The sequence below is a fragment of the Dendrobium catenatum genome, unplaced genomic scaffold, assembly GCF_001605985.2.
Source record: "Dendrobium catenatum unplaced genomic scaffold, ASM160598v2 original_scaffold_165368, whole genome shotgun sequence".
NCBI lineage: Eukaryota > Viridiplantae > Streptophyta > Magnoliopsida > Asparagales > Orchidaceae > Dendrobium > Dendrobium catenatum.
In genome coordinates this window covers 34,966-50,014 of record NW_021483793.1, presented here as the reverse complement: position 1 = coordinate 50,014, position 15,049 = coordinate 34,966, and the positions used below count along the sequence as shown (strand labels likewise).

The following is a 15,049-nucleotide window of genomic DNA, read 5'->3' as shown; positions in this document are numbered from 1 at the left end:
CCTTTAAGGACTTATCAATCCATACATGCTTTTCTTCAATTTGAGAACAAACATGCTCCCAACAATTTTCAAACAAGGCAATAAGCCAACCAAATCCCAAAATCATTTAACTCCCATAGACCTCATTTATTCTACTAGGCAGCAAGTCAACCAAATCCCAAAATCATTTAACTCTCATAGAACTCATTTATTCTACTACTATCACACTTTTTTTTTAATCTAACCCATATAAAATTTTCTAGCCTATCTTAGGATATTCATCATCAAGTGGCATCACCATGAATGCCTCCACTCTATTTCAAAGCATTTTTTGAAGGATTCAACCATGTGCACACTCTAACATAGTTAATCCTCTAAATAAAGTTCCTTTTGATCTAATCAAGTTCACTTTGATTTGATTCTATTTAGGGATATCAGTGAACCAATGCACTTGATGAACGACTTGACCTCGACTCAATTAATACTCATTTACTTTTGTTCAAGTTAGTAATTAAATAAGTTTGAATGTTTTTGAAAACTCAAACGATTAAATGAACCAAACATGAACGCGGTCTAACTTGTTTATTTATGTTCACAAAAACGCATTTGTTTTTCAATAATTACCTTGTTAAATACTAGATATTAAGCTCAATGATAGCTCATATATTATTTAAATAAAATTTGATTAATAGAATTTGATTAATTATCAATTTAATATCAATATCTTACACTTAATATCAATAATATTTTAGGATTAATTATCAATTGCATATTTATTTTATTAATATATGTTTATTTATTATATTTTAGTTAATATATATTTTAAGATTATTTATTAATCATAGATTAATCAATAAATGTTTCCCATTTCCTATAAAAACATTCCCATTTATTAAACCGTCTCATGCCCTTTCACCTCACGAGTCACTCCATCTTTTCTCCTTTCACTCCTACCCAAAATTGCAAAACCATTCATCCCTACCCAAGCTATGAGAAAATTTGATTAGAGCTTCATCGAGCATAACCAATGGAAGAAATCAACATAAGCTTTTGAAGGGGAAGAAATCGATAAGAGTTTCATCTAATTGAAGCATCTAAAGAAATCACAAAGCCCTTAAATCATGTAAATAAAATAACTCTCTGGATTTCACTAAACCAATGTAAGATTTTCCAAATAGTTGTACTTATTATCAGTTTTTGATATTTTTTTGTTGTTGATGGATGAAATTTGTATAAACTTTAATAACTTATTTCCTCAGTAAGTTGATTGACCATTTTAGGATTTGTTAAGACAATTTAAGGCATTATTTGGATGCTGGGAACATTGAGTGAAAAGAAAATGAATAATCAACCTGTCTAAGGCTGAAAATAATTAGCATAAAGCCAATGATGATGGCGAAATTGATTAATCATTTCATTTTTAGTAATAATTTGAATTAATATCATTTAATTCCAAGAAAGCTTGCTCGCAACTTATATATTATCTTATTTAATTGGTGTGAAGTAGTTAGATTCTAATTTCAAATTAATTCAATTGCATGTTTGTTTAGATTTATAAAATTATTTGCTAATAACTTAATATAAAAAGTAAAATGCTCGTTCAAATTTTTAACTTAGTTTGTTGAAATATCGGTTCAATTAATTTAGGCAAGTAAATTATTATTATTCAAAATTTCAAACAAGCCCAGTATGAAAATACATGTGAAAGCTCAACTTGAATTCAAATCGAACATGAACAACGTATAACATTACCAAACCAAGTCCAATTCATGATATACTCAGCTAGGCTTGGCTCAATTATAGACATAATTCTATTCAAACTTTCCTCATATTATCCCCATTAGATACAACACAATCATACTAGTTACATCATGATCAAATATATTTGGTCATTCAGTTTAGCACAATCATACTAGTTAAATTATGATTGAATATATTTGGCCATCCAGTTTATAAAATTAGATGTTTTTAGTTAGTTTGTAACACCTACTTTCTTAAAAAATTTATCCTGTAGAAAGCCCACATCACAAAGCTCTTAATTGGTGATGGTTTCATCTTCTTCTTCCCCAACGAAGACAAAACCTTGCAATTATCTAGAGTACCTAATAAAAAACACTTTTGCCTTTAAGATACAGGTTTTCATATTAGTGTCATTGAGCATGAATTCAATTGATAAATACTTGGATCACAAGCTACTTAGATTTGACATCCTTCTAATCTATTGTTCTTATGGCATTATTTGGATGGATTCTGAAGGCATAAAAGTTCAACTGTAGATCACCATTAACAAGGAATCCATTAATCATGATAGATCCAACCATGTTAAGCAACATTTTATCCGTTTTCTATGCAGCGCCATCTTGTTATGGAGTGTAAGCAATAGTTAATTGGCATGCAATAACCTTCTCATAACATAAGCTTAAAAAAAAATTTTAAAGATACGCAAAGCATCAATCTGTTCTGAGGGCCTTAAGTCTCTTATTCAACTAGTTTTCAAACAGGGGGATATTCTCTTAAGCATTCTAAAGTATCGGATAAAAGGTATTAAGTAGGTATGATACCACCTCCAGAATAATGCTTTTATAAATGTGATGACATACAACATTAAATCCGTCAACTAATACACAGACAACCGCATAGGTTCTAAATTATTAATTGCACGGCTTCGGGGGTTGTCGCAACTTTTCCAAACAGTTTCCTAGTTCTTTCAACAGCAAAACAATGATCGCAAACCGTTAATAATAAACTTGAGTAATGCCTTATTAATGCTGAAACATCGCATCATCAAATTGGAATGCCGTGATACCATGATAGAAAAATTTAGACGAGCATCCATATATATCTCCTCGTATCAAATAAAATTATAGCGCAATCCTACTACAATGTGAACGTTTATAGATGCTCGAGAACTTTCTAGATTCCTACCTGCAAAGGATGAGTTCCGGAATCCAACCCATCTGGTGGAGCTTGTGAGAAATGCTCATGGCATCCGCTCTGCCAGTCTTACTCAACGGGCGATCATGATCTATAACCAAAAATAAAAATAAAAAACATCATTGCCCAGCATGCGAAGGTCTACTTATTACATCACCGAATGACAAACCCTAATCACAAAGGGATAGAAGAAGATTGTATAAAATGGCCCGAAAAAAGAAGCATGCTCACCCCTGAGAAATCTATCAGGCACTGCACTTTCGGCATGGCGAAGGAGGATGAGGCGCCGACGGTTGAGCGGAACCACGGATGAGACCTCATCGTCGACCTCGGGTTTGGCAGTAGAAACGGAGACGCAGCGAGTAGGACGAAGGCTAGGGTTCCGGTAAGCAATCGGAGAGCAAACGGCAGCGGCATGGCAAGAGCTGACTGCTCTCATTGTCTCTTTCAGCAATGCCAATCAGAGTAATAAGTGTAAGTAAATTCGAGCTGCGCTTCTTCGCTCGCTTTACACCAGCCAGCTTGGTGCGAACCAGTGGATTTCCATTCCGTCCAGATAAAGAAATTTGTTGTAAGGTGATGAGGTTTATGTAGGGCTCGTTTTATTATATAATTTTGATTTTATGTAATACATATTATTCTTTAATATAATTAAATTATTAAAGAATATAATTAATTTATAAAATATAAATACAACATAGGCCAAGTGATATTTTTATTTGAATTGAATTTTTATTAAATAAAAATTTTTAAGGCTCATTTCATATTTTCTAGGCATTTATATTATCTTGTATAAATTTTAAAAACATTAGGATTCACATGGGTGATCTTAGTTAGGGCATATTCAATGAAAAAAAACTATTTTTTCATTCCAAAATGCAGTAATTTATTTCCAATCGAACTCCATTTATTCTTCTATTTCGCACTTCTTCATCTCTGCAAAGGAATTGCCTTTCTCCTCTTTCGTGCGCTTCTTCCGCAAATCCTGTAAGCTTTTTTTTTTTTTTTTTGGTGCGTAGATGAAATAGTGTGAAGCGAACAATTTCTTATTTGATTGAATCGCTTGGCGGATGACATACACTTATTTATCATTCAATTGAGGATGGTATTACTGAATTCTTTCATGAGTTAGAAATATTATATTTCTCAATAGTTTTAAAATAATGACAGATTTTATCAAGAGTATCTATAATTCAATTAAAAAAATGTTGCAAAAGCCTTCATTTTCTAATGTTCTATGCTAACATCAAAATCTTATGATACAAAAAATGAAATTGCAATTTACTAATTTTTTTGCATTAATTGATATGATTGAAGAAACCATTGTAATGTTTTACAACATTAACATGGCTAATCTAATTATTTTATGCTGATAGATAACATGAAATCAAATATGTTATATCAAGTCATTTATTGGACAACGTAAGGCTTCATTTGAGAAGATTTTTTTACTGCTTTTTAATACAAAATTTTTGTACTGAAAAGCTGTTTTAAGAAGCAGTAAGAAACCATCCTAAATAAAGCCTAAAAGTGAACACAAATATATTTTCATCATGCTATTGTTAAAATTATGACATGTGAAACATTGGCTTTTAAGTTCAAATCACATGCTTGTTTTATAATTAATGAAAAAATGAAAATATTTGTAGCTATTTTAATGATGAAATACTATAATTTGAAGATATTTATGCAAAATTTTGAATATCTTTATGTATGTAATTTTTTTTTTTTTTTTGACATAAGAGATTAGATAAAAAAATAAAGATAATAATAATAATGCAAGACCCATGAGAAGGTCTACTCAAGCAAGATTGTATGATTGTATGCAAATTCAAAAGTTGGAAGATGTAAATTAATCATACATCTCTAAGTGTTCTGCTACCAAACATCACAAGATATTATTCAGTATTCTTTTAGCTACTTCTATTTGGGGGATAAAATGTGGATGAAAATTTAATTATTATCCTCATGAGCATCCATAATGTTTTTTTTTTTCAAAAGTAAGAAAAAAAAATGAGCATTTATATCAAAGATAGTTATGGACGGTAAATCATACAGCCCTAACAATTTTCTTTAAAACAATATAACAATATGTGAAGCGTTATTAGTTTTGTGGCAGAACAAAAAATATGTCATATTTTAGAACTTGTTAAACAGCACAAAGCAAAGAGGAGGAAGTTGAACAAAATGATCCAAAGGATCAAGATTCTTATGTTAAATTCAAATTTGTCAGGGGATAACACCCTATCTTACTAGCAGGCAAATTTTAGCGGATTTGACCCGAATCGTGTGAGAGAATGGAGAGAAAGCAATATAGTAAAAAAAAATTACAAGAAAATGATCATGGGGCTCCATATCTCATTTAGGGGTTGTTTGGTTGGAAGTAAAATGGGTGTAAAATATTCTAATCGCAGGGGTTTTGAAAATATTTGTGTTTGGCTAGATGAAAAATGAATGCCAAGAAAAATAACTGTATTATAAACTATTTTTATTTATTTATGAGATAAACTAAACTCGTTCAGTTTTGAGCAAGAATCGTTTACATCACAAACAAGCTGCTCGCTTGATCACTGCCACCACCCACCGGCAACCATTGTCGGCCAGCACCACCCATCGATATTAGCCTCCACCGATCTTCGGCCACTGCCACCCACCTTGTGTTTTCCAACATGAGGTTTGATGGAGAAGCATAGGGACTAAGGAGGGTCTACATATGATATTTATTTATTTAAAGAAAGCATATGATAAAATTCCAAGAGAAGTGCTATGGATAGTTTTAGAAAAGAAAGTGGTTAATAATGCTTATTGTTGCGTCCTGGAATATTCGCGGCGGTAGAGAAATATATAGTTTAACGTCTTAGCGTTGTACGAAGATCCAGCACACAATCAGATAAGTGAGAGGGGGTGTAACATTCATAAGAGACACCAAAGTTTTCCGTATCACTTATATTAAAATAATTAAGGATATATTTGTAGTGGTTGTTACTTGTATTCAAACACAAGGTGGTTTGACCAGCTACTTTCCTATTTCAATTGGATTACATCAAAGATCATCCTTAAACCCATATTTTTTTTGCTTTAGTCGTGGATGTTCTCACTAGACATTTATAAGAGATTGTACACTAATGTATGCTTTTTGTTGATGATATTCTTCTTGTTGATAAGACTAGAGAGGGGGTTGAAGGTAAACTTGAAATATAGATGTCAACCTTAGAGTTTAAAGGTTTTCATTTGAGTAGATCTAAAATTGAATATATGAAGTGTAATTTTATTAGTAATAGATCTAGTTTGGGGATTGTGACTTTGGGTAATCAAATCATTAATAAGTGTATACGTTTAAAATATATTGGGTCTACTGTTCAGAGTGATGGTGAAAAAGATAAGGACATTATTAGTATAATTCAAATTAGATGGTTGAAGTGGAGGAATGCATTGGGCTTTTTGAGTGATAGAAAAGTCCCCTCAAATTTAAGGGAAACTTTTATAAGATGGTGGTGAGATTTGTAATGCTTTATGGTGCAAAATGTTGGCCAATAAAAAAGAAGTATAATATTAAGTTAAATGTTGCAGAGATGATGATGCTTAAGTGGATGAGTAGTTTTAGTCTTAGAGACGGTGTATGAAATGAGCATATATATATGTGAAAAGGTTGGAATATCTCCAACAAAAGAAAATATTAGAGAGAGTAGTCGCCTTATATGATATGGTCACATAAAACAACAGCCTTCCGATGACCTGCTTAGCAGAGTAAATATATTAGATTTGGCTTATGTTAAGAAAGATAGAGGTTAGACCTAAAAAGATATGGTTATAAAATATTAGAAATAATCTTTTTTATTAGATTTAAATGAGAATTTGACTCTTAAAAGGACAAAAGGCAGGAAAAAAGATTCATATAGCAGACCCCACGTAGTGGGATAAAGGCTTGATGTCGTTATTGTTGTTGTATATTTTCCAACATACAAATTTAATGTGTATAAGAAATATATCATGAAGGCTAGTGAGCTCATGCAAAATTTTCTAAAAATAGCAACTAAATTGAAGTATGACAGCCTAAGAATATATCTTAAATGGATTCTAAATTTGAAAAAAAAAGGTTATTTTATAAGATTTTGAGATCGAACATGAAGAAAGAATATGAAAAAAAAATTAGATTACTTATTATCAACATCCAAGAAAGGAATGTCTTGTCACAAAAAACTGTGAGCCCGTGTTCTTATAACTAGAATTACACTTGCTATCATGCAGTTGTTAATTAAAGTATGGGGAAAAAATGTGGAAATAGCAACCAAATGACATCCATGATCCATGCACATTCAACTTTTTTCCATAAAATTTGATGAAAAAATTATACACGTGAAAAATATATATGAAGAATTACTTTTAAGTAATTTGAAAATTAAAGAATACGAAAAATGAACGACTAAAAAATCAAATTCCGCCTACATTTTCAAAACTAATTTCTTCATATATGTAAACACGTGCAAATGTACACGAACTCCATAAATTGGTGCATAATGTTGCTTGTCAATCTTCTTCACCAACAACCTGAATCATTTTAACGATACCAAATTAAGTAATTTGATAATTAAAAAAATTAACCAACATGCTATGATATTTTAAAAAAAAAAAAAAAAAAACTTACCAAAGCATAAGACCATGCAACATGAGTTCTATAAATACTTCCATTATCTTCCAAGAACTTTTGTGAATATATCATCTCTTTCAACATCTTCTGATTGAGATGTTTGACTACTTATTTTCTTCATTTTATACTATATATAATGAATATGGATTACTACGCATATATATTTGTAAAATTCTATAGTTAATACATTAATTGCTCAGTTTTAGTACCACTACAGGAAAAACGTCACTTTCTGGCGGCCATTTTCGTCAGAAAATGGCCAAAACCCGTCAGAAAATTGCATTTCCGGCGGAAATATTTTCGCCGATTTCACGCGCGTCGTAAAAGGACTTCCGGTGTAAAATAATTCGCCGAAAACATTTCCGGCGAATTTCCGACGAAATTTCCACTGGAAAAATATTTCCGTCGAAATTTTTATGTGCCGAAATGCCAAGAAAAAAAAATCTTTCCGAAAAATTTTTAAGCGTTGGAGCTATTGCTCCCGCTGCTCCCCCCATCCGCGCTCCACCCCAGCCAGTTATTAAATTAAATAATTTAAGTTATATTTTAAAATAAAAAATATTTAATTTTTAATTTCCGTCGAAAATTCCGCCGGAAATGCCTTCAGAAAAAATTCGTCGAAAAACCAGTCAAAAACTTTGTCGGGAATTCGTTGAAAAAAATCCGTCGGAAATCCTCCGGAATTTGTGAGGAATTTTATTCCGCCGGAAATTCTGTCGGAAATGAGCCGTTTTCCTGTAGTGTACTAACCAAAGCCTCTCCACCACCTCAATGCTATTTGTAGTCCTTAACAACAACAATTTAATGGTTTGATTCTAAATGATTAATATTGATGTATAAAAAATGATAAATTAGTAGTTAATTGCAGTACTTAAGGGAATTTCATTGTGCTTCAGTTTTTCATTCAGTTTTCCTTCTACAACTCCTGATTCTTGAATGGTTATCCACCACTTAGGTTTAGAAAATTGTAGAAAGACTCTGAAAATTTAAGCAGTATATTAAGGTTTCGTTTGGAACGCTTTCTTGATACTTCTTAAAGCAGCTTTTTAGTATAAAATTTTAATTTTTATATTAGAAAGTGCTTTAAGAGCAGTAAAAAAGCCTCCCAAACGAAACCTAAATCTCAATTTGCATTTCCAGAGTGTGTTAGCTGCCTTACCCTCAAGCTTGCAAAACCACCTATAGGTTGAGAAGTTGGTTAAGGATGAAGAATGAAGGAAACAGCCAGACATAATTGTGATTTGTAAACATAACTTGAAAATAAACAATAATTTGAGTGTTGGGTTCTTGTAGTTCTTCTGGGTGATATCCATTTGCATAGATTTGTTATCTTTCTATAGTTTTGTAATATTACTAACCGTGATTATTGTTTCAATTCTTTACCTTCTCGTACCTTTTAATGGTGTTAGAAGAACTACAATAATAACGAAACAATAAGGGGCTGTTTGGTAGAAAAATTTAGGCCGAATTTAAGGCAGATTTGAGCGAAATCCAACCAAACGGCCTAAAATGCAAAATAAAATCTCACGGCAAATGAAAGCCTCCATAGACGGAAAATTTCGCCTTTCTGTGCTAAATCCCAGATTTTTGAAATCCTAGTTTTTTGCCAGATTTACGAAATTCGTTGGCTCCAGAGGAAGAATCCGCTCGTTAAATCCGCTCTATAACCAAACAGTCGCACGGGATTTAATAGGATTTATCATGAATTTTACCAAACTGTTTTCGAGATTTAGGCCCCGCAGGATTTTCGAAATCGGATTTAGGGGATTTACGAATTCCTACTTAAATCAAATACTAGGTGCTACCAAACAGCCCCTAATTAGGGCTGCAAGCGAACCAACCGGTCGACGAGCTACTCGATACTCGGTTCGATTAAAGCTCATTTGTGATCGTTTAACTAACTTAACAAAAAAACTTGAACAACATTTTAAATACTCAATCCTTAAATAAACAAGCTTGAACACTAATGTGTTCGGTTCATTTATTTTCACAAGCAACATCATTTGATGTTCGTGAACAAGCTCGATATTAAGCTCGATAAAAGCTCGAATGAAGAGAAATGCAATAGGTAAGCCTCATTTAAGAATATATTCATATAGAGTAATCATATTTTCATTTTAAATAGATAATTGCTTTTATTATAAATTTAATTTTATGAACAAAAGACATTTCACATTTGTCTATGCTTGTTAGATTGTTTGTTTAAGATGTTCACGAACAAATTTAATGTTTGTTTGTTCAATAGATTGTTTGTTAAATATGTTCATGAACATAGCTCGTTAAGGCTTGTTTGCTTAAAGCTCGATAAGTATTAAACGAACCAAACATGAACCGAATATGAACCAAACATGAACATCCTTAAATTAAACGAACCAAACATGAACGCAAACAATAAAGCTCGAATCAAACATGAACCAAACTTGAACAAGCTAATGATAAACGAACTCAAACATGAACACTCACATACTCAGCTCGGCTCGGTTCGTTTGCAGCCCTACCCCTAATATTGCATAAGCATAACAGAGGGTGACGATACATGTTAAATAAACAATAGGCAAACAAATAAAAAATCATAGAAGGAGAGGCCACTGATAATAAACTCGGCGAGAATGTTCATCAAAAGCAATGAGAAACAAGGTTTGAAATCTTATTCATTTGTCAGCCTTCACTCTCCAAAGGAAACTCCTGGAATTCATTATCTATAACTTAATGTTGTGTTATTTCTATGATGTTTAGTATTGAATACAAGCACAACTAGTTGTTTCTATGCTGCTTATAGTTGACAGTCCATTCTTCGTTTTGCTTTAGCATATATTACATTTATACGTGGAAGTAGGAGAAATATGAGAAAGTTATATAGCATATCTGTGCTTCATAAAAATGGATTAAGGCTTGGTTCGGGACGGCTTTCTTACTGTTTTTTAAAGCAATTTTTTTAGTACAAAATTTAAAATTTTTGTATTAGAAAACTGTTTTAAGAAACATTAGAAAAGTCATCCAAAATGAATCCTATATGATTGCAAAAAGTTGGGTTAACGTAGATCAAAACAGATAAAGTTATAATGCATATTCAAAAAATTCACTACATCTTCGAAATAAGCATGAAACAAAATATTGACAAAGCTATTCAATTATCTGAGCGCGTGTATTTTCCATTCCACCTCTTCTTTTTTGTAATTTATCACTAGATATAAGTTCAACAGTCACAGCAATTGGAACTCTGTTCTACAGCAAAGATTGCTGTACATGATCGATTGAGAGGATTTTTAATGAAAGAATCATAATGAAAACAAACTAGCTGGAAACATTTTTGCATATTTTCTCACATACGAAGATGACATTTTAATCACAGGTAATGATAAATCAACTCTCGATCTCCTTCTTAAACAACTGCACTCACACTTCGCACTCAAGCAGCTCGGAAACGTTTCTTTATTTCTCGGCATTCAAATTACAAAAACCTCCACGGGATACTTTCTGCATCAACGCCATTATGCACTTCAGCTACTACAGAGTTTGGGTCTTGCCGATTGCAGCCCGGCTCCGACACCGACTTCAATGAAAAAGTCTACTACAGCTGATGCAGATCAAGCCTTCCACAACCCACACATGTACCGGCAGCTTGCGGGATCACTTCAGTACCTATCTATTACACATCCGGACATCGCCTTTGCTACGAACAGAATATGTCAACACATGCACGCCCCTACAATTGGACACTATCAAGCTCTAAAACGTATTCTTCGTTACATTAAAGGTACACTACATTTCGGGTTACCAATTGATCCCGGAAACCTGCAGCTTCGCACCTACGCCGATGCAGATTGGGCATCGGACACACTGGACCGGAAATCTGTCTCTGGATTTTGTACCTTTCTTGGCCAAACTTTGATCTCCTGGTCGGTAAAGAAACAAACAACAGTTGCCAAATCGTCCACTGAAGCTGAATATCGCTCGCTCTCCGCTGCCACATCAGACCTGCTATGGCTATGCCGGCTGGTCCAAGAATTCCAAATTCCTCAAACCGATCCAACTATACTGTACTACGACAACACCTCGACAATCGCCCTAGCCAAAAATCTGGTGTTCCACGCCCGTACTAAACACATTGAGATCGATTATCATTTTATTCAGCAACATCTCAATGACGGATCGCTCACTCTCCAGCACATCAATTCGCCCGATCAAATTGTCGATATTCTGACCAAACCACTTCCTATTTCCCATTTTCAGGACCTACGCAGCAGACTGACCATCCAACCGCTGAATGCTCAGTTTGAGGGGGTCTATTAGGCCACATGAAACGTCACCTAAAGTCTATTGTAATTAGCTTAAGTTCTTTAACAGCTTTACTTCTATTTATACTCATATCTTGTACCGTGACACATATGCAATAATAAAGTTTACTTTCTCCTTCCTGTTCTTTGTTTCCCTACTTTCTTTCCGCTGGTCCGTTCACATGCTTCGTTTTGCAAAAATAAGAATTAGTGTATATTAAATTTATATGTGGAAGTAGGAGAAATATGAGAAAGTTATATAGCATATATGTGCTTCATAAAAATGGATTAATGTTTGGTTTGGGACGTCTTTTTTACTGCGTCTTAAAGCAATCTTTTTAGTACAAAATTTAAAATTTTTGTATTAAAAAGCTGCTTTAAGAAACAGTAGGAAAGTCGTCAAAATGAATTCTATATGATTGCAAGAAGTTGGGTTAACGTAGATCAAAACAGATAAAGTTATAATGTATATTCAAAAAATTCACTACATCTTCGAAATAAGCATGAAACAAAATATTGACAAATCTATTCAATTATCTGAGTGCGTGTATTTTCCATTCCACCTCTTATTTTTTGTAATTTATCACTAGATATAAGTTCAAAAGTCACAGCAATTGGAACTCTGTTCTACAGCAAAAATTGCTGTACATGATCGATTGAGAGGATTTTTAATGAAAGAATCATAATGAAAACAAACTAATTGGAACCATTTTTGCATATTGTCTTTTTCCTAGGAAAAAAAATGAATAAGAATCATATGGCTTCCTCAATCCACAGCATATTCGCATGGCTTTCTGAAACCCTAGTTCTAAAAATTTGTATAAAATTAAACTGGACAGATGGAGATGGTGAGAAATCAACAAGAAACTAAAGATAGATGGATTTCGTGACCAAGAGAAATCGAATCTACACATGCAAGAAGAGCAGCAGCAGAACGAACCTCTTTGCTGGTGTTAGTCGGCTGGAGGAAAATTGGGCGGAAAACAAGTATTGCACCGGCGATGGACCAAGGAGCTAGCGCTCACTAGCAGCAAAGTTTCAAGAAGAACAAAGAGAATGTGAGGTAAAGCGAAGAGAAGAAAATAAGTTATATGCACGCAAATTAATTTATCAAAGTTTTATTTTTGTTTTGTGCACTAATATAAATTTTTGAGGCACTTAACTGAAAATTCCTAAAACTAACTCAGTAAAAAAAAAAAAATTATCTATGGTCGGCACTCGGCACCGTGTCTTAGCTCAAGATTTTTTTTTCTGCTAGAGTACTATTTGAGATTCATTTTTTACATCAATTTATCTCTTTATTTTGCCTTTTACATCCATCACCATATTCAAATTGTTATCGTACATTCTTCTCAATTTGTATAATATTCAAATTATGTCTTATTGAATTACAACTTAGGAGACTAATATCTAAAAAATACTTTTTATCCAGTCATGCAAAACTCTAAATCCGAAGACTCTATACTTTGCTAACATAAGAGATTGGAAATTAATAAATATATCAGTCACTCTTTCAAGTATCTAAATACCACTTAATTTGAGTGAAGGAATTGATCCCTCAACTCTATTTATCATGAACGCTTTTTTATTTCTCTTGAATGGATGATTGATAAATATGAACATACGATGACAGTTAAACTATGAGTTTCTGCCTTCATATTTTAGTGTGAATGATTTAGTGGGTTCCATGTATGGACTAGCTAACTTTTTCGCAGTGCTCCAACCATATAACATACCACATGCTATAAAGTCACCGATGGTCCATAATAAGGCAGTTTTAAAAAGGAAGTTCTTTTTAATTGAGATATCATACATTAGTACACATTCTTCCCACAATAATTTGAGGTCATCAATCAAAGGTTGTAATAAGTCATATAGTTTTGCTTTTGAATTATATGGCCCACGTATAATAAACGTCAAAAATATATAAGAGGTAGTCATGTACATCTAAGGTGGAAGGTTATAGGTTGTTACTATAATAGGTCAATAAGAATATGATGAAGTTGCTGACTATAATGAGTGAAGCCATCTTCACATAATCTCAATTTTATGTAGTATGATTCTACAGTGAATAAAGGATGTATACAATAGAATTGCTTCCACGCTTCTTCATCTGATGGAGAAGTAAGAACATATGGTTGAGATAATTTCTCATTATGTCAACTCATATGACCATGGAAGCTCATTGAAGCATACAACAATTGAAGACTAGGAATTAAACAAAATAAGTCAAATTGGATAATAATTGTGGTGAGCTTAAGAGGTGGCAAAGAGTGGCTTTCACCCCATATATTTGAGAAAATCTTATATAGCTATGTATAATATTAAAATTTTATTCTTAGATTCTCTTACAATCGTGTATATTAAAGTAGCTTGCTGTCCCCTAAAATTTGGGTAAAGTCTTTCACCTTTTTTTTGCCTAAAATTTTGAGTTCCACAACTAGATAACTAGTAGTCTTAGACTATAAGTGGCACTTTAATTTATCAAGTTAAAAAGAACTTAGAAATATAAGCTTTTTATAGTGCTACAATATGTCATTTGCACATTTAAAATTTTAGAGACGTGCAATAGTTTTAACTACTATAAATCTATGCATATATAAATACTTCAAAACATTGTAATTAACTTTTATGAATAGTTTTAATTGCAACCTATGCCCCTTTGTGTTCACCTAGTCCAATGATACATGATTTATTGTAATATGGTTAAAATAGCATCAAATGATAGCAATGGTTAAAACAGCCAATAATCTTCCTACTCATTGATTATTAAATCTTAGTAAAATTCTTAATGGACTAAAGCATTAGTAACATATGTATGTCAATTTGAAAATTCCTATAAAACCAATTCATAAAAAATTAAAAAAAAAATAGGTCAAAGGGGGTCTAAAATCCTTAAATTAGTTTTGAGGCAAGTGTAATATTAATTATCCATGTATTTCTCCATTCCAAAATAACAAGGACTTTGAGGCTCATCATAACAAATTTTGTATCTAGATATCTTGATACAAACTAATTCTATCATTTACACACACACACACAAACACACACACACACACACACATATATATAGCAAAAATCAATATCAAGCAATCTAAAACAATCATATCAATAGTCATGCACATATCAATTCAATCTATCAAATTCAGAAAATTCGAAATCATACGAAAATCGGGGCCAGCGTAACGGCAGATCGGTCAAATTATTACAC

The 15,049-nt window shown here is 32.6% G+C and overlaps 1 protein-coding gene and 1 long non-coding RNA gene across 3 annotated transcripts in view; both read right to left on the bottom strand.

Moving 5' to 3' along the window:
• LOC110113316 (uncharacterized protein At3g52155, chloroplastic) overlaps positions 1 to 3,495 on the bottom strand; it is a 46,087-nt gene extending 42,592 nt beyond the window's left edge. For both annotated transcript variants that reach the window (XM_020845850.2, XM_020845851.2), the window contains exons 1-2: positions 3,145 to 3,495; positions 2,905 to 3,004 (exon numbers count right to left, since the gene is read on the bottom strand). In XM_020845850.2, the coding sequence (XP_020701509.1) occupies positions 2,905 to 3,004; positions 3,145 to 3,352 (308 nt within the window). In that variant the 5' untranslated portion in view covers positions 3,353 to 3,495. The remainder of the gene's footprint in view (positions 1 to 2,904; positions 3,005 to 3,144) is intronic.
• A 3,729-nt stretch (positions 3,496 to 7,224) lies between these two features.
• Positions 7,225 to 12,912, bottom strand: LOC114578811. Its single transcript, XR_003699755.1, has 2 exons — positions 12,779 to 12,912; positions 7,225 to 7,461 (listed from the first exon to the last, which is right to left on the bottom strand). It is a non-coding gene; the product is annotated as an uncharacterized LOC114578811 (long non-coding RNA).
• Between the last annotated feature and the right edge of the window lie 2,137 nt (positions 12,913 to 15,049).